At 44.0% G+C, this 25,538-nt stretch overlaps 1 protein-coding gene across 1 annotated transcript; it reads left to right on the top strand.

Moving 5' to 3' along the window:
- Positions 1-322: 322 nt before the first annotated feature.
- LOC123144582 (disease resistance protein RGA5) lies at positions 323-12,021 on the top strand. Its single transcript, XM_044563789.1, has 4 exons — positions 323-483; positions 591-637; positions 940-1,227; positions 9,375-12,021. The coding sequence occupies exons 2-4, from the start codon at positions 591-593 to the stop codon at positions 11,563-11,565; spliced, it is 2,526 nt and encodes an 841-aa protein (XP_044419724.1). The 5' UTR covers positions 323-483; the 3' UTR covers positions 11,566-12,021.
- The last annotated feature ends 13,517 nt before the right edge of the window (positions 12,022-25,538 follow it).

Genomic DNA, 25,538 nt, shown 5'->3' with positions numbered 1-25,538 from the left:
CATTTGCTCCCACGCTATTGGCCTTGAAAAACAGCAGGCTGTCATCGGCAAATAAAAGGTGATTCACTGGTGGCGCTGAGGGAGCTACCTGCAAACCACTTAGATTGGAATTACACAACTGAAAACTAGATTTGCGACATATTTTCAGGAGGTCCAACGCACTGATTGGATCTTGCAGGGCCTGGAAATAATAGATGGCGTTGAAACAGAGGCCCACAGGCTGGAGAGAGTGATTAGGAGGACCAACATACGGGAACCAAATTCTGAACTGGGCCATGTTTTTTCGAGACCCAACGTCACAAGCCCAGCCCACACTTGGCTCTGCGTCTTCCTCTCCATTCCTCATTCCACAATTGGGGACGCAGCCTCTCCCGAATCCCACCGCCACGGCCGCCGCTCGCCGTCCGTCCGTGTCGTCGGTGCCAGATTCCCTCTCACCTTCCGCGCCCCACACGCCTCCCCCCACCACCGCAATGGCTCAAGGTACTCACTCATCCCCCATCTCCTTCCCCTTCCCTTCCAGCGGTCCTGGCCTCAACCTGTCTGTCTGGTGTCCTCCTTCTGACCTACCGTCTTACTTCCTCTCGCAGATGGTGTACGAGGACGGCAGCCAATCCGGCCTTCCCTTCAACACGAGGTACTATCTGAATAACTCTGTGCTTTCTGTAGCCCCTATAAAATCAAATATAATCAAGTGCATTCCACAGTAAGTTTTCTGCCCCTAGCTAGTTGTAAAGAACAAGGTCAATTCAGTCTGATTTGGTTCTTATGATGTTATTATTGATGCCTTGTTCAAATCAAAAGGATGAGAATGGACTAATCAGTGATTTATTGCTTAATACCAAAAAAATGTGCTAATTTATGAATGTGTTAATCCCAAAGATTCTGCTAATCCGTGTATAATTTTTTTGGGGGCAATTCGGGCTATGTTGGTCTCAGCATATCCACTGAAACAGTAGTGAGATTTAACGACAGCGCGGGGGACGAGGTGGAAATTGGACTAATCATGAGTGATAATTGGGCCGTGCCTCCCCTCGTCTCGACACCTCCCCAGATCCAAGCCTCTTCCTTCCTGCACAATGCCCAGCGGCGGCCCCTGTCATGGGGGGATCAGGCCATTGGCGGCGTGTGGCCCACCGACGCGTGGGTCTTCCGGCCAGAGGTCGAGGGCAACCCCTATGGCGGAGGAGCCGAAGAAGCGCACCGCCGATCTGAAGATGAAGCTAAGTAAGTGCATCATCGCTTATCTGATTTATTTTGGTGCATTGCTTGAGTTTCTATTCCCCAACTTGTACGGACACTGCTACTCATAGATAAGATACATGGGTTCCTTTGCGTGTGGGGGTAAACAGAGCCATGGATTCAAAGCATGATGATCTAATCAATGCACTGAAACACTCGAAGCAATTGTGTATATGATAGCACAAATTCGCATAATAACAAGACAATTCATTAGCGTACAATCCAAATAGAGTTATAATCAAATAGAATGATGGTATACACACGCAATTACTCTGTTTCCGGAGGTACATGCCGCATTACAGTTATGCTTTCCCGATGAGCTCCAGGTACTCGACATAATCAGCCTTACGAATTATTTATGAATAAATATGCTGGAAGGTAATTAAAACTCAGATCGACGGATCAATCCAAGCTGAACAGAGGAGGACATGGAGAGACACCCAGCCATGACTTGATCAGCCACACCACAACTTGTACCTGAAAGACTTCAGAAACAATGTTAATTATAGCTGTTGCTTCTCCACATACGGCTTGTTGATGTGTCCCTCTGCTGCTTGTTTCCATACTCCCACCGCATTGTCGGCAGCAGAATGGTGGAGTATCACCTCGTTGAGCTTTAACAGACGTGATATGCCAACCACTCCAAGCGGTTCCCCGGTTCCCTCGTGAGGACCTCCCTTGCAAAGCAGCTGAAGAGTGGCGAGAGGGGTCTTGACTCCTTGGTCGATCAGCACAGGCGGATGCTTTGAGTTTGGGCCTGAGGCCTCAAAGCACAGCCAGATGAGGCTTTTGAACCCACCAGCTTCCACACGAAAGATGCTGTTCCATAGTTTGTTCCGATCCTCTGAGAGCTTGAGATATTGCAGGCATTGCAAGTGCTGCAGGGCTCCCAGTTGTTCACTTCTGAGACCAGTTGAGAAGAGGTGCAGTTTCTGGAGATCACGTACCTGTTGTAACTCCTCAATCCTTGGAATACTTCCCGATCCTTTCCGTAGTTTGATGGAACCAATATTACCAAAAGTCCTGAGAAAACCAAGGAAGCTATTGGGGACACCATTGAAATCAATGGACACAGACTCGAGATGCATACATTTGATAGGACGCTTCTTAATAGTGGATTCCAGGTTCTCCGCCAGTTTGCTACGAGCTCTCTGGCGTACCACAGTTTGCCAAAAGTCCTGAGATTCCAGGTTTAGAGTGTGATTGTACCACAGTTTAACCTTCTTCAGCTCTCTGGCATGTTGTACAACAAGCAGAACAATCTCTAAATCTTTTGTCTTGTCGACAGATATTGCACCAAGAGTGTGCAGCTGACTGTCCTTTTCTGAAAAGAACTTGGTAAGCTTCTTCATATTTTTACTGTCCACGTTAGTTAGCTCATACTTGCCAAATAGGTAAGCAAACCGTGGCAGCATGATGACTTCCACGGGAAATTTTTTCACCCCTGTATCCCGAGTGTCCAGTGTCTCTAAAAACTTGAGTTCCTTCACATTATCTGGAAGCTCCTGGATGTTGGTATTTCTGAGGCTTAGATACTTGAGAAACAGCAACCCGCTTATCTTATCCAGATCCTCCCGTGTAAGCTGATTGCAACCTTGGAGGTTCAAGACTCTCACAAGCTTGCATTCCTCGAAATCTACAATTCCACTCTTGAAGATGGCTAATGACCGGAGAACAGACAGATCCATTTTCTCTGGATGTCCACTGCGTACATCAGGGCTGGACTGAACAGTGAGTCGGCGGACTTTGCCAGTTTTACTACGCAGAGCCTTCTCCTCGTGAATCAGACTCACAAAGTTTCTGGACACAGCCTTCTTGATGGTAAACTCCAGCATTATACTATGCACTCGGCACCTCTTAGCAACATTGGTATAGTTGCGAACCGGAATAGGCTCAATCATACTATGGTCCATTAATTTTCTCAAACACTCACGGACATCTCCAACAACCGACTCTGAATCTTTTATTACATCATCGTCCCTGGGAACCAATCCTTCAGCTATTAATCTTCTGACGAGACTCTTGGTGGTTGTCTGATGGCCATGGGAAAATATGCTTACATAAAGTAAGCACTCTTTCTCACCATGTTTGAGCTTCTCGTAGGGTTCGACAAGCGCCTTTCTCATTTGTGCAAATGCTGAGAAATCCTCAGAGGTGGTCTCACAACATGCCAGACAATCGCGAAGTTCTTGGCTCACTTGCTTAAAATTTTCGACTGTTGGATTTGGTCCTTTCTCTCTCAAATATTTAGCTGCGCTGATCAACGCCATCGGCAAGCCATCACATTTGTTGATGATGATATCAACATTATCATTGTTGCACAAGCCAGCTTCATCTTCCGCTGAGTAGCCATCATCTTGCCAGAACTTTGCCCAAAATAGTCTTCTTGAATTTTCCATGTCCAGTCCTTTCACTGTGTACATATAACTGCCTGAGCTGCGTGCCCTGGCGACAGAAGGAACACTTGTGGTCACAATGATTCTGCTGTCCATGACATTTTCACGGAATGCATTACTTATGTCCTTCCATGATGTCACTCGCTGCACATCATCGACAAAGACCAGGTACCTAACAATATTGAGAATAGACATTTTATAAGAACTAACATAGTGGCTGCATGTAGGCGCAGGAAACGCCCTTAAAATTATCTGTTTATTTTCTTGATTGAAATATGATTACTTTGTATTCATATTTTTACTACTTTGCGTTATGATTATATATAGTATTATATTACCGTTATTACCATATAAATATAAGAGAAAAGTATATTTTTCGTCCCTCAACTTTTGGCGAAGTCTAGATTTAGTCCCTCAACTTGAAAACCGGACAACTTGCACCCCCAACTTTTAAAACCGGATAAATTTAGTCCCTTGTCTCGGTTGACCTGGTATCACTGCTGACTCAGCGCGGTTTTTGACCAGTCTTCATCCATGTGGGGCGGTACATTTCAGCTTTAAAGGTCTTTATTACTTGAGTATAGATATATAATTTTTTCTCTAATCATTGTATATATGTTAATCTTCAATATTAATCAACATTGTCTTAATATATGTTGTTTATATGCGTTTTGGAGCCGGGCTGAGGTGAGCCGGGGCTCCAGCGAGCCTTTTTATTTGTAAAATTCAAAAGAATATTTTTAACCATCAAAATTTTCTGAAAGCCATTCCATGCGTATATATAGATGTATTCGACATATGTGTACATTTTCATTAGGAGGTACTACCTCCGTCTCAAAATATAAGACGTTTTTGTGTGCTAAGCAGTGCTAAACTACATGTGAATTTTCTTTCAAAATTTGTGAAATACTTTTAAATATGTGTTTCACTCTTTTGAATTTCAGGCTCACTTCAGCCCAATCTGCATATCCATGCATGACTCAGACCGTCTTTCTCTTGTTCCAAATTTTTATTTATTTACTCCAAAATATATAAGTTGATAATATACGAAGCTTATACGAAATCTGAAGTTAAACAGTAATGAAATCGGGAATGAAACAATAATGAAAACATGTAAAAAGAAATGTAATGAAACAATAATGAAAACATGTAAAATTTCGATGATACACATGAAACTGTAATGAAAACATTAACAAAAATATTTTTAGAATTGAGACCACCATGAAAGTTAATAAAGAAAATAATATGAAAACTTATTTAAAACTCCAAATTAGTGGAACATAAATGAAATTCAAATGGGAAAATTCAAAATGGTAAATTAGTTCCATAATTTGAATTAAAACAAAAAAAAATTAGTCCAGGATTGATCTTGGTTTGAAGATTTAAACACGGTGAACACCAACATCTAAACAGATCACAAATTGGATCTTTGGTTGAGAAGATGAAAATGATACAAGCTTTAGAATCAAACTAAAGAGGGTGGGTGGGTGTGTAGCGAAACTTCTTGTTGACTTCAGACATACTCCCTCCGTTCCAAAATAGATGACCCAACTTTGTGCTAAAGTTAGTACAAAGTTGAGTCATCTATTTTGGAACGGAGGGAGTACCTACTACTCACTTACCATGGGAGCACCAAGCTAGCTGGCCCAAACGATATATAGTGGGTGAACAAGTGTAGGATATATATGGTATCAAAGTTAATGGTTTTATATGTGACACATCCAAAAGGCAAAGAATGAGGGATTCTTGTCCTGTAGAAAACTGGTTACCAATTCAAAAATTAAATAAAAAGAATCGTCAGAATTTCATTCATATTGAACAGAGTTATGTACTTCGATTCAGTGTGATTTGTAGGCTGGAATCACTTATAATTTTTATTTTTGGAATCTTTGAATCAATACCACGATTTTTTGCAAGAGATAAGACTACGCAGTCTAAACTCATGATTTTCAAGTTATGCTAACACTCCCTCCCCCAGTATTTTCTACAAGCTGCAGAATATGAGAGAGGATATGATTTTGGGGAGAGAAAGAGAGAGAGAAGAGAGAGAGAAAGACCTTTTGTTCTTCTGGAAGTGGTCTGAATCATCTTCAGAGTTACTTCCAAGTGTTGATGTCGGTCTAACTTGCTGGCGAATCTTGCTTAGAATGTCCGCAGGGTTGTGGTCAGATGCCACAACCCATGCCTTGTAATGGAAATTCTTGGTGACAGCATCGTCTTGATAGAGCGCCCTTGCGAGGGCAGTCTTTCCGGAGCCGCTGCATCCCACAATGGAGATGACGCTTAATCTCCCTCGATGGGGCTCAATGCCTAGGGAGAGCAGCTTTTGAATCTCCAGTTTGGGACCCTCAATGCCCACGAGATCTAGCTCTTGAGCACAAGAAACAGGGGATCCAGCTGACGAAGATGAGCCGGCTGGTGTTGAAGCTCCTGCGATCGGCACTGGTTCAAATCCCTTTGGCAGCTCATCTTTGAGATTCTTGATGCGTTCCTTGAAATCTCCGATGCGATCAATAAGCAGAGCACGAGAGTCCCACCCGGTCGCTGCGAGGACGAAGGAGCTACATGGTCCGGGAACCCAGAGACCTTGCACGAAGTCATCGATATCATAAGCCAGCTCCTGCAGCTGCAATTGCATTCCCGGTGTCAGCTGCAGCTTCTGCTTCTCTTTTTCCAAGCGCAGATCCATTATGATATCGAAATCAGCCTTCATGGATTTGAGGCCCCCGGTGAGGTCGCGGGCGCGCTTCTTGTGTTTCTCTATAAGGTTAACCAGCTTGTTGATGCACCCCGCTACACTCCCGACGGTGCGGACGACCTCCATTGCTCTGCGTCTCCCCTACCTACCTCTCAGAGCCTCACATGGAAATGACTTGCTTCAAGCGTACAGTATGTACTACTGTACATCCACTACTAGAGGGGATCGGCATACGTATATATAAACACTATGATAATAGTGCGCCAATCACAACCTAACCAGTTGGAGAGTTGTTTTTTGGGTGGTGGGGCTATCGGTACAACTTCATTTGAAGAAGAAAAGAATTCATTCGCATGTGCACGATGACGCCACAATTTATTGTACTGTCTTAACACGAGAGCAGCAGCAGCACAGCATATGTTAAGCTAGTCCTTGTATGTTACTCTTCAATAAATGAGGGACTGTGCTGGAGGTTTTTCACCCAGGAATCTAAAGTACCTGCACATAAATATATCATGCACTCTAGATCATCTTAGAAAGGGTTGTTGATCATATTCTTGCCAGGTCCACCGCTACGCTTCGTTAAACATTTTCTAATAAGCCCCCAATAATACAGCTCGCACATGTGGACAGCAAAGAATAATCCGGTATGAAGCTTCGTCACCACACGCAATCAACTTATGTGAAATTTCACTCTGGGGATTCCTTCATTATACACATGGAAGCAACCCACAGAGCCACGGAAACAAACACTCGGAAAGAGAAAGAAAGCGAGAGAGATCTGGAGGTCTAGATCATGGAGGGTCTTCCTTTGGTGTGCTATTCGAGTGGGACAATGAGTTCCCTTCTCGACAAGCTCACCAAACTGAAGAACAATCATTCCAATCGATCGGATGAATTTTCCGTTCTGACTGAAAAGTTGAAGGAAGATCTGCTGGGCCTTAAGGAGTTCTGCGACAAGCTGGGCACATCCAAAGTGTGTATGAAGCAACTCCGGGAGCTGGTCTTCGAGATCGAAGACTGGATCGATCAAAGGCCGGAGACCAACATTCTGTTGGACACAGAAGAAATCAAATACTTCATGTCTGAGATCAAGGGAGCGCATGAGCGCTTCAAATGGTACGGAAGTCTTCTCAAGATAGAGTCCAGTGAGACCGATCTTGCTGTTGTTGCACCCAGCAAAATCACCATTGACCCTCGTCTGCTTAGCGAGGAGAAATATTGTCATGGTATTCTTGATGGTCCAAGGGATGAGCTTGTCAAGCATCTGACAGATCAGACGGAGGAGATGCTAAAGGTGGTATCCGTCGTCGGAGTGGAAGGCCTTGGTAAGACTACTCTTGCCAAGGAGATCTATTCAAAGCTTCAACTTCGTCGGCTGTTCGAATGCCAAGCTATGGTCTCTCTCGGCAGGAGGCCTGCCATGAGGGATGTACTATATCATATACTCCATCAAGTAAATCGTTTCAGTAAGACATTACATAGAGTTGCAGATGTGCAGGAAATTATTACTGAGCTCCGGGAATACCTCGGCGGGAAGAGGTATTTGCAATTACATTTATTGTACAGTGTAACCCTTGTAAGTGCATTGCATGGTGCTCCAATGGCACAATACTAGAAAAATATTATATTTGAAAACCCAGTTATTATGTTCTTATTTCGTTCTTATATTAAGTTTCCTATGTGTGATTTGATAGTTTTTCTGGGAGATAATATATGATACTTACTGTGCAATTTTATCGGAAGAGTTATCTTGAGGTGAATACTAGTTTAAACTTCAAAGGAGAAATAAATTGCATAAGGGATGGCAATTTTCCGGTTCAAGCACTTACTAGACATAATATGCAATGCTGTCTGATAGGCAGACAATTTTTACCCAGTTAATTCACCGTGAGCAGGTGTGACCTAAAAAAGAAATAAGGATTTCAGTACTCCAGCTAATTGGCAATTTGCGAAACACAGTACTGATGCAATCAATCGCATACACATACATACACTCATTTCTATGAACGCATGAACACACAAGTTATCCCCATGAGCACCTCTACACCTCTACGCACTGTCACGGGCATGTTGCTTGCCACTGAAACATTAAAGCCGTTAAATTCTGAAGTAAATTCAGAAAAGTATGAACACAGACACCAAGCCTAAGTCTTGAACCTGGGTGGACAAGTTCCATCATAAGAACCTAACCAACTAAAATACGATCAACAAACAATGTTAGTATGTTGGCAATGACTAGGGGCAAAAGTATGAATAATTAGCTCAAGACCGTCGTAAAATAGAAGTCATTTTCTAGAACACGCATATGAATATCTCAGAAACATACCTGGTAGAGATAATTAAGTATTACGTGCATTTTTTGATTGGATACAAAATTACAAATCATGATGAGTATACACCTGGTCTCTGCATGACTAGAATACACGCAACCAATACAAACTCACACACATATGGGTAAATATAAAAAGTGCTGGCAACAGCAAAGTCATAGCGGACCAAAGCCATGCCTAAGGTGAGGAGGGCGGGGGCTATCCATATACTATGCTATCACCCATGTGGGTTAAACATCCATGGTCACCTGCTCAAATCACATACACAACTATAGTCAGCGATTGGTGCTCCAGCCGATGTAGGCTAGATCACAAATGGAGGCAACATGTACACTGATAAATAACCTGCATGGGAGATGAAAGTTTGACCACTAAAAATCATGCCATTTCTACATAGCCATAGCGGGCATAATAAAGCAGATCCTCCCACCTTATAAGCCCACTAAAGTTGTGTGCTAGTGCTAGCTTCTATGTACGATCCGGTTTTAAGAATTCAAAATTGGGTCTTGCCTCTAATTTCTCTTGCTGCTAAATTGGTTCTAGATGAGAATTTGCTACGTACTATGTTGGTTGGTAACTGTTGTTACAAAATCATTGTAACTGTCTTTTTGGCTTTATGTTCCAGTTTATTCATTTTAGTATTTTCAAAACATCATGTACTTTGAATTGATTGTAGTAGTCGATGACACTTATTCTATTTGCCAGGTACTTCATCATAGTCGATGACATACGGAGTACATTCGATTGGAAAGTTATCAATAGTGCTTTGCCATACAACCGTGGAAGTAGGGTTTTGACGACAACTTGCAATGCAGATGTAGGCAAATCCTGTTCTATCTATCCAACTGATCTTGTCTACCACATGGATGTACTTAGCGAGAAGAACTCCAAAATCTTTCTTCTCAATAGAATAATAACTCTTCAAGAGGAAGAAAGAGGTGCTGAATTTGAAGAAGTTTCTGGTAACATGTTGAATCTATGTGGTGGCATGCCACTGGCCATTATTGTTGCAGCCAGCTTATTAGTCAGAAAATCCAAAGAACTGGCAGAGCTGAAGATCTTTGGGGAATCTATTTATTCAACATTGAGGCAATATTCTACCTCCAAAGGGATGACAATGATATTGCACAAGAGTTATGCTGATCTATCTCTTCCTTTGAGATCTTGCTTTCTGTACCTAGGTGTTTTTCCGGAAGGCTATATTATAAAAAAAGATCGTTTGATAAGGTTATGGGAAGCAGAAGGATTTATTTCCAGGACCAATAAAGAATACTTGTGGGTAACAGGGGAGACGTACTTCAACGAACTTATTAGTAGAAGGCTGATTGAGCCACTTTTTGGATTTGAGGATGACCAGGCATCTGGTTGTATCATTCATGGTGTCATTCTTGATTTCATAAGATCCTTGTGGAAAGAAGAGAACTTTGCTACCACGGCTGTAGAAATGAGCTCTGGTCCATTTCCATGTGACACGATTCGGCGGTTCTCGGTCGACTATGGCAACAAAGATGAAGCTAACACCTTCTCCAGAAGCACCGTTCACCTTTCAAGCATGCGATCTCTAACTGTTTTCGGGGACGTTGAAGGGATGTTTGATCCTCTGTTCCCCTCAGATTCCGAGGATAATGAACAAACTGAAGTTGCTCCAGTGTATATTCTGTGGTCCTTCAAACTTTTGCGGGTACTTGACCTAGAAGATAGGAAGGAGTTGAAAGGTCACCAGCTGAAAGGCATTGGTGGATTGGTCCTACTGAGATACTTGGGACTCGCAGGGACTCATATCAGCTGGTTACCAGAAGAGATCGGAGAATTGGAGCAGCTGGAGACCCTAGATTTGAGGCGGAACTGGTACTTTGGGACTTTGCCTAAATCTATATTTAAATTGCAAAAGCTGAAGCATGTGATACTCAACGTAAATGTGCAGAAAAGTTTTATGATGCAGGAATTAGAAGAAGCAAATATCATGGTCAACGAAAGCAACTCACTCGGTACAGTGGCAGAGCTTCTAAGGAAGTCTGAGTGGCTAAGGATGCTACGTGTAACCTTGGGTATATCATCATATGCAACAGAAACCAATCTCGTGTCTTTCTTCGATGCAGTTGTAAAGTCCAAGCTCCACTCCCTATCTCTTAATTGTGAGTTTAGTAATGATGAAATGGTTTCCCTACTTGTGGATTCATGTGCGAAGCTCACTGCTCCATCAGTAAATAAATCTGAGCCCCCAAGATTTGAGCTCGTACTATTTTATCTTCCTCTCAGGCGAGTTCCACCTGATATGGACTCACTCTCGAGCCTTACCCACTTGCACATTCAACTTGAACAAGCAAAAGCAGGAGATTTCCATGTTCTTGGGGGCTTGAGTAATCTAGTTCTTCTCAACTTGTATGCAAGGAAATATTTACTCCAAGGAAGGTTGGTCATCAATAAGGGTATCTTTCCATGTCTGAAGGTGTTTTCCTTCATAATCCAAGATAGTTGGACGGGTCTGGAGTTCAAAGAGGGAGCCATGCCACAGCTTCAAAGGCTTTGGCGTACCCTCGGAATAATAAAAGCAGGGGATCAATTTGAATATCCGGATATTGGCATGGAGCACCTCACTTGCCTCACAAGAGTCCATGTGGAGGTCAGTTGCGCATATGTTACTTATTTGCAGGTGGAGGCTGCAGAAGCTGTCATCAGAGCACAAATATCTGAGCCCACATTAGTATTGAGCAGATTCAATGGAACTCTGATGAAGGGAGAAGAGCAACACTCACTAGAAGATGAATACCCAATGTGGAAGGGTAAAGGGCAACACTCACAAGGCCAGATGTGGAAGGGTAAAGGAGAACAGTACTCCAGTATTCCATCTGAAAGACAACTATTGGAGAGGATGAGGAAAAACAGCTTACAATAACTGAAAAAAGTATCTGAAGATAAGATGGAGAAGTACAAAGGGCAACAAGTCATTAACCCTAGAAAATTATCTGAGAAGACCGGCAAACACAAATTTGAATTGAGCCCAGTATCTGAAGACAAGATGAAGAAGGGCGAAGGGCAACAATTCATTGACCGGCAAACACGTATTTAAATTGAGCCCAGTATCTGAAGAGAAGGTGAAGAAGGACAGAAGGTCTCCAGCTAGCTATGCTGGACGATGCAGTCACTGTGAGATGAAACCTTTGCACTGATGTTCGTTGACTCATTGTGGTGCACTGGACAGGATATTAGATGTTTGTTTAATTTTCCTAACTAGTGATGTCTACCAATTTTGTAAATTTTTTTATTTTCCCTTTTTCTATTTTTCTGTTTCTTAATAAAAAATTAAACATTTCTCGTGATATTTGATAAAATTGTGTTCATGTATTTTTAAAAATATGTATCATGCAACTAGAATATGTTCAAGGTTATTTAAAAATATTCATCATGCAATTAGGAAAACTAGTCGTCAACCCGTGTGCTTGCACGGGCTAGGTTCTTATACACGCGTTACATAAACTCTGATAGGAGCTATAACTCGATAATAGAGATTGTACTTCTTTTATGAGTTTGCAGTGATGTGAATGTTCCTATATGCTTGACAATTTATGCTACTTTTTGTTAGTTGTGTGTATATGACCAATTACTTTTGCCATGTGGCCATGAAAGTATCACTTTGCTCCCCATTATGGCTTTGACCCAGCGATCTAAGTCTTCTCTGAGCACACATGTGCGTCTACGTCCTGCGACATGGAGGCCACATTAGGCAACAAAAAACCCAGCCAACATTTGCAATACTCCCTGAGGACTGAACATCTCAAAGAAGGCATTAGCAAAGATCATGAACAACAATCACGCAAAAGAGTTCAAATCAATCGGTTGACATTAGCAAAGATCATCCGGTCCACGATGGATCAGATGCTCAGGTTTTTCGCCGTGCCAACTGGCTAATTAACCAGCTTTTCTGTTTTTCCTTTCTCTTATTAGAGGCTAACAATGTGGATCGGCTAATGAACTGGCACTATCGCCACGCCACGACTTGATCACGCCATCCCACGATCATCACGGCTTGGCCTAACTAAAACCTTGCAAAACCTCCTTCAAAAACAATCCCACGCAAAACCCTCTCGGCCACAGCATGGACAAAGCACATCTCTGGCCCGACTAACACATCTCTAACACAAATGCATGTTAGGCCTACCACCTAATGTAGCCCATAACGGAAAAACAAACAGCTCCCAGGCGACGTGGTTAACACAACATCGCTTTGCTTTCTTGGACGTGGTTCTTCGAGCTTTGTTGGTGGGATTGTTGTTCGTTTGTGTCCTAATTGCTTCATCGGATACCGTGCCGTTTGCTCATCTCATTCGTTGTAGGATGAAGAACAGCACCCTCAAGAATTTGAATGTAATTTTTCAGTTTCACTACTAGAAAAAAAGCTATAGTTAATATGAACATTAATGACGCATCATGTTTGTGATGCGCCACTGCTATATAGCAGTGGCGCACCATGTGCAGGTACGCTATTAGTGTCCATATCACTAATGGCGCACCACACACACGGTGCGCCACTACTAACATTTTTTTTCAAAATTAGTAATGGCGCACCACACCTTCTGTGTGTCACTACTAACAATTTTTTTTTTCAAAACTAGTAATGGCGCACCAGAACAGCGGTGCGCCACTACTAACAATTTTTTTTATTTTTTTTCAAAACTATTAATGGCGCACCACATACCAGGTGCGCCATTAGTAACCGGGGTTACTAATGGCGCATTCTTAGGAGGTGCGCCATTGGTAACCTGGGACTAGCTAGATATTTTGGACAGCCACCTACCATACTCACTTTCCCCACTTCATTCTCTCCACCTCCTCCTCCAAGCTTGGTCTTGGCTGCCTCCTCCTCACCTCATTTGCACCATAGATTCATCCAAATTAAGTGGTTAAATTTCCTTTTTTTGATAGGTAAGTAAGGGGAAAGTTTTCTTTATGTTGTAGATCTACTTTTTTCTCCCTCCAACAACGTGCACACACACTTTTTATGGCCTAGATCTACGTATGTTTGTGGTGTTGCATATGTTTGTGGTGTTGCATATGTTTGTGTTTGGAGGTACCAGTATTTGAAATGCGATAGTTGCCACTATTTTGCCGGAATGTTGATTCATTTCCGTTTCGGCGAGAATTTGGCATTCTTTTGTGTCCTATTTTTAGGCAAAGTCATGCCAAAAATTTTTTGGGTTGTAAAATATCGTTTTGCTCTACCCCGCAGGCAACCATGGTCCGCACGATGACCGAAGGCATCGTGAATAGGTTTTTGAGCTCCGTGAAGGCTGAGATGCTTCAAAAGAACGAGACGGAGATAAGATGTCCGTGTCGAAGATGCAAGCTGAAGAGTCTTATGGACCCGGATTCCGTAAAGGTGCGGGACCACCTGCTCTTGCGTGGTTTCATGGATGGCTATCGGTGGCAAGGTGATGAAGATGATTATGAAGTCGTCCATGGGGGCCGGGCAAGAAATGAGAAAGGGCAGCAAGACAACCGCGGCGAGGGCGGGCGAGAAGACGAAGAATCTCCAGGACATGATCACGAAGGAGATGTAGTACACAGTCATCATGTAGAAGATGTCGGACATGATGATGAGGAAGATCAAGACGAAGGGAATGATCATGAAGATGAAGATGCCGGAGCAGACGGCGATGGACCATCGATGGGCTGGGTGCAGGACCCTCATATTAAAGAGCTGCTTCTCAAGCAGACGGATAATGCAAGAGCTGCCGCCCGAGGGAAAGCCAAGCTGGATCAACTGGAGATAGACGCGGTTACTCCACTGTATGAAGGATGCAAGCCCGAGGATACCCGCCTGAAAGTAACGCTCATGGCTCTAGAGATGAAGGTAAAACACAAAATGACCGACGCATGCTTCGACGAGAACATGTCATTCTGGCACGAATGTCTTCCCAAGGGGAGCAAGTGCCCGATCAGTTTTGAGGACGCGAAGAAAATCGTGTGTCCTCTGGATTTACCGCATGTGAAATACCATGTGGATATGAACAATTGCATCATTCATCGGGACGAGCACGCGGAGTCTACCATATGTCCGGTGTGTGGCGTCACTCGATACAAGAAGAGGAAGAAAGCTCCTTGAAAAGTGGTGTGGTACTTTCCGATCACTCCTCGTATGTAGCGGTATTTCGTGGACCCTAAGGTAGCAAAGCTCCTGCGTTGGCACACAGATAGGGAGGATAAGAAGCGAGAAGATGACGGAAATGATCCGGAGATAAATAAAAAAGACAAGATGCTGAGTCACCCTAAGGATGCGAGCCAGTGGCAAGTGTTGAACTTTGAACACCCATAATTTTGGGACGATCCAAGGAACATCGTGCTGGGCGCGAGCACCGATGGAGTCAATCCGTTTGGCAGCCAGAGAAGCACACATAGCACCTGGACTGTGTTTGTGTGGATGTACAACCTTCCCCCCTGGTTGTGCATGAAGAGGAAGTACATTCACATGAGTATGCTAATTGAAGGGCTGAAACAACCAGGGAACGACATCAATCTGTATCTGGGGCTACTGAAAGAGGAGCTAGACACGCTGTGGAAAACGCCAGCCAATACCTGGGATGCCGCAGAGAAATAATATTTCCCTATGAGAGCCGCACTGCTCACGACAGTGCACGACTATCTCGGTTACGGATATGTCGCGGGGAGGTGGTCCACTGATTTTCTGGATGCGTTAGGTGCATGGATGACACAACGTATAGCCGGCTAGATAGAGATCCTGGGTCTTCGAAAACCGTGTTCGTGGGACATCGAAGGTGGCTTCGCGACGATGACTCATGTAGAAAACGCAAGGATCTGTTCTATGGTGAAACCGAACCCTGAAGACGCCCGCGTACGAGGAGTGGCGAGGAAATAGACGAGCTGTTGAAAAATTGGAAAGAGTGCCCACCGCCGGGAAAGGCGCCAGAGCCGGGAAAGAAGCGAAAGGCGCAAGAGCCACTGCTGAAGGTATGGAAAACGAGGTCTGTTTTCTGGAACTTGCCATACTGGAAGATCCTCCGTGTGCCTCACAGCCTTGATGTCATGCATATCACGAAGAACGTGTGCGAGAGTCTGCTTGGTACCTTGCTCAACATGCCAGAGAGGACCAAAGATGGGCCGAAAGCAAGGACAAACTTGAAATCAATGGGCATCAGGGAGGAGCTTCACGCTAATGATGATGATGATGATGATGATGATGATGATGATGATGATGATGAGGCGAAGGGCATGGAAAGCCGTCGCAAAGGCAAAAAGGCCAAGAAGATCAGAAATGACTGCCCTCCCGCGTGCTTCACTCTAAGTCAGGAGGAGATCGAGCAGTTTTTCACCTGCCTCGTAGGAGTAAAACTTCCTTACGGTTACGCGGGAAGATAAGCAGATACCTAGACTCAGCGAAGCAGAAGTTCAGCGGAATGAAGTCTCACGACTGTCACGTGCTGAGATGCAGATACTTCCAGTTGCAATCCGTGGGATCATGGACGCGCACGTCCATGAAACGCTATTTGGCCTATGCAACTTTTTTGACGTCATCTCTCAGAAGTCGGTTGGCGTGAGGCAACTCACAAGGCTACATGAAGAGATCGTGGTGATACTATGCGAGCTTGAGATGTATTTCGCTCCCGCATTCTTCGATGTTATGGTGCATCTGCAGGTCCATATCGTGGAGGATATCATCCAACTCGGGGCGATGTTCCTGCACAACATGATGCCGTTTGAAAGGATGAATGATGTCATCAAAGGATACGTTCTCAACATGTCATGTCCAGAGGGAAGCATAGCCAAGGGCTTTCCGACCGAAGAGTGCATCTCCAACTGCACGAATTATCTAGGCATCAAGAACCCCGTTGGTCTGCCCGTCAACAAGCACCTCGGCAGGCTCGCTGGATGGGGTCACCGCGAGGGTCGCCGTGAAATGCATGTCGACTTCAAGGGTTGACTCACCGACTTTGAAAGAGCAAACCTATGAAGGAAATATGCCCTAGAGGCAATAATAAAGTTATTATTTATTTCCTCATATCATGATAAATGTTTATTATTCATGCTAGAATTGTATTAACCGGAAACATGATACATGTGTGAATGCATAGACAAACATATAGTCACTAGTATGCCTCTACTTGACTAGCTCATTAATCAAAGATGGTTATGTTTCCTAACCATAGACATGTGTTGTCATTTGATTAATGGGATCACATCATTAGGAGAATGATGTGATTGACATGACCCAATCCGTTAGCCTAGCACTTGATCGTTTAGTATATTGCTATTGCTTTCTTCATGACTTATACATGTTCCTGTAACTATGAGATTATGCAACTCCCGTTTACCGGAGGAACACTTTGGGTGCTACCAAACGTCACAACGTAACTGGGTGATTATAAAGGAGTACTACAGGTGTCTCCAAAGGTACATGTTGGGTTGACGTATTTCGAGATTAGGTTTTGTCACTCCGATTGTCGGAGAGGTATCTCTGGGCCCTCTCGGTAATGCACATCACTATAAGCCTTGCCAGTAACGAGTAAAGAGACTTGCCAGTAACGAGTAAAGAGACTTGCCAGTAACGAGTAATGAGTTAGTTACGGAATGATGCATTACGTAACGAGTAAAGAGACTTGCCAGTAACGAGATTGAACTAGGTATTGGATACCGATGATCGAATCTCGGGCAAGTAACATACCGATGACAAAGGGAACAACGTATGTTGTTATGCGGTTTGACCGATAAAGATCTTCGTAGAATATGTGGGAGCCAATATGAGCATCCAGGTTCCGCTATTGGTTATTGACCGAGAATAGTTCTAGGTCATGTCTACATTGTTCTCGAACCCGTAGGGTCCGCACGCTTAAGGTTTCGATGACAGTTATATTATGAGTTTATGAGTTTTGATGTACCGAAGGAGTTCGGAGTCCCGGATGAGATCGGGGACATGACGAGGAGTCTCGAAATGGTCGAGACGTAAAGATCGATATATTGGACGACTATATTCGGAGTTCGGAAAGGTTCCGAGTGATTCGGGTATATTTCGGAGTACCGGAGAGTTACGGGAATTCGCCGGGGAGTATATGGGCCTTATTGGGCCATACGGGAATAGAGGAGAGAGGCCAAAAGGAAGGAGGCCTGCGCCCCCCCTCTGGTCCGAATTGGACAAGGGGGCCGGCCCCCTTTTCCTTCTCCCTCTCCTCCTCTTTTCTTCTCCAACAAGGAAAGGAGGAGTCCTACTCCCGGTGGGAGTAGGACTCCCCCCTTGGTGCGCCTCCTCCATAGGCCGGCCGCCTCCCCCCTTGCTCCTATATATATGGGGGCAGGGGGGCACCCCAAAGACACAACAACAATTGATCCTTGAGATCTATTAGCCGTGTGCGGTGCCCCCCTCCACCATAGTCCTCCTCGATAATATTGTAGCGGTGCTTAGGCGAAGCCCTGCGACGGTAGAACATCAAGATCGTCACCACGCCGTCGTGCTGACGGAACTCTCCCTCGACACTCGGCTGGATCGGAGTTCGAGGGACGTCATCGAGCTGAACGTGTGCTAGAACTCGGAGGTGCCGTAGTTTCGGTGCTTGATCGGTCGGGCCGTGAAGACGTACGACTACATCAACCGCGTTGTTCTAACGCTTCCGCTTTCGGTCTACAAGGGTATGTAGATTACACTCTCCCCTCTCGTTGCTATGCATCACCATGATCTTGCGTGTGCGTAGGAATTTTTTTGAAATTACTACGTTCCCCAACAGTGGCATCCGAGCCTGGTTTTATGCGTAGATGTCATATGCACGAGTAGAACACAAGTGAGTTGTGGGCGATACAAGTCATACTGCTTACCAGCATGTCATACTTTGGCTCAGCGGTATTGTGAGATGAAGCGGCCCGGACCGACATTACGCATATGCTTACGCGAGACTGGTTTCACCGTTACAAGCACTCGTGCTTAAAGGTGACTGGCGGGTGTCTGTCTCTCTCACTTTAGCTGAACCGAGTGTGGCTACGCCCGGTCCTTGCGAAGGTTAAAACAACATTAACTTGACGAACTATCGTTGTGGTTTTGATGCGTAGGTAAGAACGGTTCTTGCTAAGCCCGTAGCAGCCACGTAAAATTTGCAACAACAAAGTAGAGGACGTCTAACTTGCTTTTGCAGGGCATGTTGTGATGTGATATGGTCAAGACGTGATGCTATATTTTATTGTATGAGATGATCATGTTTTGTAACCGAAGTTATCGGCAACTGGCAGGAGCCATATGGTTGTCGCTTTATTGTATGAAATGCAAACGCCCTGTAATTGCTTTACTTTATCACTAAACGGTAGCGATAGTCGTAGAAGCAATAGATGGCGTAACGACAACGATGCTACGATGGAGATCAAGGTGTCGCGCCGGTGACGATGGTGATCATGACGGTGCTTCGAAGATGGAGATCACAAGCACAAGATGATGATGGCCATATCATATCACTTATATTGATTGCATGTGATGTTTATCCTTTATGCATCTTATCTTGCTTTGATTGACGGTAGCATTTTAAGATGATCTCTCACTAAAATTATCAAGAAGTGTTCTCCCTGAGTATGCACCATTGCGAAAGTTCTTCGTGCTGAGACACCACGTGATGATCGGGTGTGATAGGCTCTACGTTCAAATACAACGGGTGCAAAACAGTTGCACACGCGGAATACTCAGGTTAAACTTGACGAGCCTAGCATATAACAGATATGGCCTCGGAACACGGAGACCGAAAGGTCGAGCGTGAATCATATAGTAGATATGATCAACATATTGATGTTCACTGTTGAAACTACTCCATCTCACGTGACGATCGGACATGGTGTAGTTGATATGGATCACGTAATCACTTAGAGGATTAGAGGGATGTCTATCTAAGTGGGAGTTCTTAAGTAATATGATTAATTGAACTTAAATTTATCATGAACTTAGTACCTGATAGTATTTTGCTTGTCTATGTTTGCTTGTAGATAGATGGCTCGTGCTGTTGTTCCGTTGAATTTTAATGCGTTCCTTGAGAAAGCAAAGTTGAAAGATGATGGCAGCAATTACACGGACTGGGTCCGTAACCTGAGGATTATCCTCATTGCTGCACAGAAGAATTACGTCCTGGAAGCACCGCTGGGTGCCAGGCCTGCTGCTGATGCAACTGACGACGTTAAGAACGTCTGGCAGAGCAAAGCTGATGACTACTCGATAGTTCAGTGTGCCATGCTTTACGGCTTAGAATCGGGTCTTCAACGACGTTTTGAACGTCATGGAGCATATGAGATGTTCCAGGAGTTGAAGTTAATATTTCAAGCAAATGCCCGGATTGAGAGATATGAAGTCTCCAATAAGTTCTATAGCTGCAAGATGGAGGAGAATAGTTCTGTCAGTGAACACATACTCAAAATGTCTGGGTATAATAATCACTTGATTCAACTGGGAGTTAATCTTCCTGATGATAGTGTCATTGACAGAATTCTTCAATCACTGCCACCAAGCTACAAGAGCTTCGTGATGAACTATAATATGCAAGGGATGGACAAGACTATTCCCGAGCTCTTCGCAATGCTAAAAGCCGCGGAGGTAGAAATCAAGAAGGAGCATCAAGTGTTGATGGTTAACAAGACCACCAGTTTCAAGAAAAAGGGCAAAGGGAAGAAGAAGGGGAACTTCAAGAAGAACAGCAAACAAGTTGCTGCTCAAGAGAAGAAACCCAAGTCTGGACCTAAGCCTGAGACTGAGTGCTTCTACTGCAAGCAGACTGGACACTGGAAGCGGAACTGCCCCAAGTATTTGGCGGATAAGAAGGATGGCAAGGTGAACAAAGGTATATGTGATATACATGTTATTGATGTGTACCTTACTAATGCTCGCAGTAGTACCTGGGTATTTGATACTGGTTCTGTTGCTAATATTTGCAACTCGAAGCAGGGACTACGGATTAAGCGAAGATTGGCTAAGGACGAGGTGACGATGCGCGTGGGAAATGGTTCCAAAGTCGATGTGATCGCGGTCGGCACGCTACCTCTACATCTACCATCGGGATTAGTTTTAGACCTAAATAATTGTTATTTGGTGCCAGCGTTGAGCATGAACATTATATCTGGATCTTGTTTGATGCGAGACGGTTATTCATTTAAGTCAGAGAATAATGGTTGTTCTATTTATATGAGTAATATCTTTTATGGTCATGCACCCTTGAAGAGTGGTCTATTTTTATTGAATCTCGATAGTAGTGATACACATATTCATAGTGTTGAAACCAATAGATGCATAGTTGATAATGATAGTGCAACTTATTTGTGGCACTGCCGTTTAGGTCATATCGGTGTAAAGCGCATGAAGAAACTCCATACTGATGGGCTTTTGGAATCACTTGATTATGAATCATTTGGTACTTGCGAACCGTGCCTCATGGGCAAGATGACTAAAACGCCGTTCTCCGGAACTATGGAGCGAGCAACTAATTTGTTGGAAATCATACATACTGATGTTTGTGGTCCAATGAATGTTGAGGCTCGCGGCGGGTATCGTTATTTTCTCACATTCACAGATGATTTGAGCAGATATGGGTATATCTACTTAATGAAACACAAGTCTGAAACATTTGAAAAGTTCAAAGAATTTCAGAGTGAAGTGGAAAATCATCGTAACAAGAAAATAAAATTTCTACGATCTGATCGTGGAGGAGAATATTTGAGTTACGAGTTTGGTTTACATTTGAAACAATGCGGAATAGTTTCGCAACTCACGCCACCCGGAACACCACAACGAAATGGTGTGTCCGAACGTCGTAATCGTACTTTACTAGATATGGTGCGATCTATGATGTCTCTTACTGATTTACCGCTATCGTTTTGGGGTTATGCTTTAGAGACGGCCGCATTCACGTTAAATAGGGCACCATCAAAATCCGTTGAGACGACACCTCATGAACTGTGGTTTGGCAAGAAACCAAAGTTGTCGTTTCTTAAAGTTTGGGGCTGCGATGCTTATGTGAAGAAACTTCAACCAGATAAGCTCGAACCCAAATCGGAGAAATGTGTCTTCATAGGATACCCAAAAGAGACTGTTGGGTACACCTTCTATCACAGATCTGAAGGCAAGATTTTCGTTGCAAAATTCGGATCCTTTCTAGAGAAGGAGTTTCTCTCGAAAGAAGTGAGTGGGAGGAAAGTAGAACTTGATGAGGTAACTGTACCTGCTCCCTTATTGGAAAGTAGTTCATCACAAGAACCGGTTCCTGTGACAACTACACCAATCAGTGAGGAAACTAATGATATTGATCATGAAACTTCAGATCAAATTTCTACTGAACCTCGTAGGTCTACCAGAGTAAGATCCGCACCAGAGTGGTACGGTAATCCTATTCTGGAAGTCATGTTACTTGACCATGATGAACCTACGAACTATGAGGAAGCGATGATGAGCCCAGATTCCGCAAAATGGCTAGAGGCCATGAAATCTGAGATGGGATCCATGTATGAGAACAAAGTATGGACTTTGGTTGACTTGCCCGATGATCGGCAAGCCATTGAGAATAAATGGATTTTTAAGAAGAAGACTGACGCTGATGGTAATATAACTGTCTATAAAGCTCGACTTGTTGCAAAAGGTTTTCGACAAGTTCAAGGGGTTGACTACGATGAGACTTTCTCACCCGTAGCGATGCTTAAGTCTGTCCGAATCATGTTAGCAATTGCTGCATTTTATGATTATGAAATTTGGCAAATGGATGTCAAAACTGCATTCTTGAATGGATTTCTGGAAGAAGAGTTGTATATGATGCAGCCAGAAGGTTTTGTTGATCCAAAAGGTGCTAACAAAGTGTGCAAGCTCCAGCGATCCATTTATGGACTGGTGCAAGCATCTCGGAGTTGGAATAAACGCTTTGATAGTGTGATCAAAGCATATGGTTTTATACAGACTTTTGGAGAAGCCTGTATTTACAAGAAAGTGAGTGGGAGCTCTGTAGCATTTCTGATATTATATGTAGATGACATATTATTAATTGGAAATGATATAGAATTTCTGGATAGCATAAAGGGATACTTGAATAAAAGTTTTTCTATGAAAGACCTTGGTGAAGCTGCTTATATATTGGGCATCAAGATTTATAGAGATAGATCAAGATGCTTAATTGGACTTTCACAAAGCACATACCTTGATAAAGTTTTGAAAAAGTTCAAAATGGATCAGGCAAAGAAAGGGTTCTTGCCCGTACTACAAGGTGTGAAGTTGAGTCAAACTCAATGCCCGACCACAGCAGAAGATAGAGAGAAAATGAAAGATGTTCCCTATGCTTCAGCCATAGGCTCTATCATGTATGCAATGCTGTGTACCAGACCTGACGTGTGCTTAGCAATAAGCTTGGCAGGAAGGTACCAAAGTAATCCAGGAGTGGATCACTGGACAGCGGTCAAGAACATCCTGAAATACCTGAAAAGGACTAAGGATATGTTTCTCGTATATGGAGGTGACAAAGAGCTAGTCGTAAATGGTTACGTCGATGCAAGCTTTGACACTGATCCGGACGATTCTAAATCGCAAACCGGATACGTGTTTTTATTAAACGGTGGAGCTGTAAGTTGGTGCAGTTCTAAACAAAGCGTCGTGGCGGGATCTACATGTGAAGCGGAGTACATAGCTGCTTCAGAAGCAGCAAATGAAGGAGTCTGGATGAAGGAGTTCATTTCCGATCTAGGTGTCATACCTAGTGCATCGGGACCAATGAAGATCTTCTGTGACAATACTGGTGCAATTGCCTTGGCAAAGGAATCCAGATTTCACAAGAGGACCAAGCACATCAAGAGACGCTTCAATTCCATCCGGGACCAAGTCCAGGTGGGAGACATAGAGATTTGCAAGATACATACGGATCTGAATGTTGCAGACCCATTGACTAAGCCTCTTCCACGAGCAAAACATGATCAGCACCAAGACTCCATGGGTGTTAGAATCATTACTGTGTAATCTAGATTATTGACTCTAGTGCAAGTGGGAGACTGAAGGAAATATGCCCTAGAGGCAATAATAAAGTTATTATTTATTTCCTCATATCATGATAAATGTTTATTATTCATGCTAGAATTGTATTAACCGGAAACATGATACATGTGTGAATGCATAGACAAACATATAGTCACTAGTATGCCTCTACTTGACTAGCTCATTAATCAAAGATGGTTATGTTTCCTAACCATAGACATGTGTTGTCATTTGATTAATGGGATCACATCATTAGGAGAATGATGTGATTGACATGACCCATTCCGTTAGCCTAGCACTTGATCGTTTAGTATATTGCTATTGCTTTCTTCATGACTTATACATGTTCCTGTAACTATGAGATTATGCAACTCCCGTTTACCGGAGGAACACTTTGGGTGCTACCAAACGTCACAACGTAACTGGGTGATTATAAAGGAGTACTACAGGTGTCTCCAAAGGTACATGTTGGGTTGGCGTATTTCGAGATTAGGTTTTGTCACTCCGATTGTCGGAGAGGTATCTCTGGGCCCTCTCGGTAATGCACATCACTATAAGCCTTGCAAGCAATGTAACTAATGAGTTAGTTACGGAATGATGCATTACGTAACGAGTAAAGAGACTTGCCAGTAACGAGATTGAACTAGGTATTGGATACCGACGATCGAATCTCGGGCAAGTAACATACCGATGACAAAGGGAACAACGTATGTTGTTATGCGGTTTGACCGATAAAGATCTTCGTAGAATATGTGGGAGCCAATATGAGCATCCAGGTTCCGCTATTGGTTATTGACCGAGAATAGTTCTAGGTCATGTCTACATTGTTCTCGAACCCGTAGGGTCCGCACGCTTAAGGTTTCGATGACAGTTATATTATGAGTTTATGAGTTTTGATGTACCGAAGGAGTTCGGAGTCCCGGATGAGATCGGGGACATGACGAGGAGTCTCGAAATGGTCGAGACGTAAAGATCGATATATTGGACGACTATATTCGGAGTTCGGAAAGGTTCCGAGTGATTCGGGTATTTTTCGGAGTACCGGAGAGTTACGGGAATTCGCCGGGGAGTATATGGGCCTTATTGGGCCATACGGGAATAGAGGAGAGAGGCCAAAAGGAAGGAGGCCTGCGCCCCCCCTCTGGTCCGAATTGGACAAGGGGGCCGGCCCCCTTTTCCTTCTCCCTCTCCTCCTCTTTTCTTCTCCAACAAGGAAAGGAGGAGTCCTACTCCCGGTGGGAGTAGGACTCCCCCCTTGGTGCGCCTCCTCCATAGGCCGGCCGCCTCCCCCCTTGCTCCTATATATATGGGGGCAGGGGGGCACCCCAAAGACACAACAACAATTGATCCTTGAGATCTATTAGCCGTGTGCGGTGCCCCCCTCCACCATAGTCCTCCTCGATAATATTGTAGCGGTGCTTAGGCGAAGCCCTGCGACGGTAGAACATCAAGATCGTCACCACGCCGTCGTGCTGACGGAACTCTCCCTCGACACTCGGCTGGATCGGAGTTCGAGGGACGTCATCGAGCTGAACGTGTGCTAGAACTCGGAGGTGCCGTAGTTTTGGTGCTTGATCGGTCGGGCCGTGAAGACGTACGACTACATCAACCGCGTTATTCTAACGCTTCCGCTTTCGGTCTACAAGGGTATGTAGATTACACTCTCCCCTCTCGTTGCTATGCATCACCATGATCTTGCGTGTGCGTAGGATTTTTTTTTTGAAATTACTACGTTCCCCAACAACCTAGTCGCGCTACAACATATAGACGTGGTCGATCCTTGGGTGGTAGAGCACAAAACCTTTATTGAGAAGACGTACAATGACCGAGGCCAACAGAGGACGGACGGAGATATAATCAAAGAGCACAACTCATGTTTCACGCGTTGGTTCAAGGAG

This window comes from Triticum aestivum, chromosome 1B (assembly GCF_018294505.1).
Source record: "Triticum aestivum cultivar Chinese Spring chromosome 1B, IWGSC CS RefSeq v2.1, whole genome shotgun sequence".
NCBI lineage: Eukaryota > Viridiplantae > Streptophyta > Magnoliopsida > Poales > Poaceae > Triticum > Triticum aestivum.
The sequence above is the reverse complement of the archived record's forward strand: the minus strand, read 5'-3'. Positions and strand labels throughout refer to the sequence as shown.

Excerpts from the sequence above, each read along its gene's own strand:
- LOC123144582 (XM_044563789.1), top strand. The coding sequence starts at position 591 with ATGGTGTACGAGGACGGCAGCCAATCCGGCCTTCCCTTCAACACGAG. Across the intron at positions 638-939 it reads GGCCTTCCCTTCAACACGAG|CATATCCACTGAAACAGTAG; the intron begins GTACTATCTGAA and ends TGTTGGTCTCAG. Across the intron at positions 1,228-9,374 it reads CGATCTGAAGATGAAGCTAA|GTACTTCATCATAGTCGATG; the intron begins GTAAGTGCATCA and ends TCTATTTGCCAG.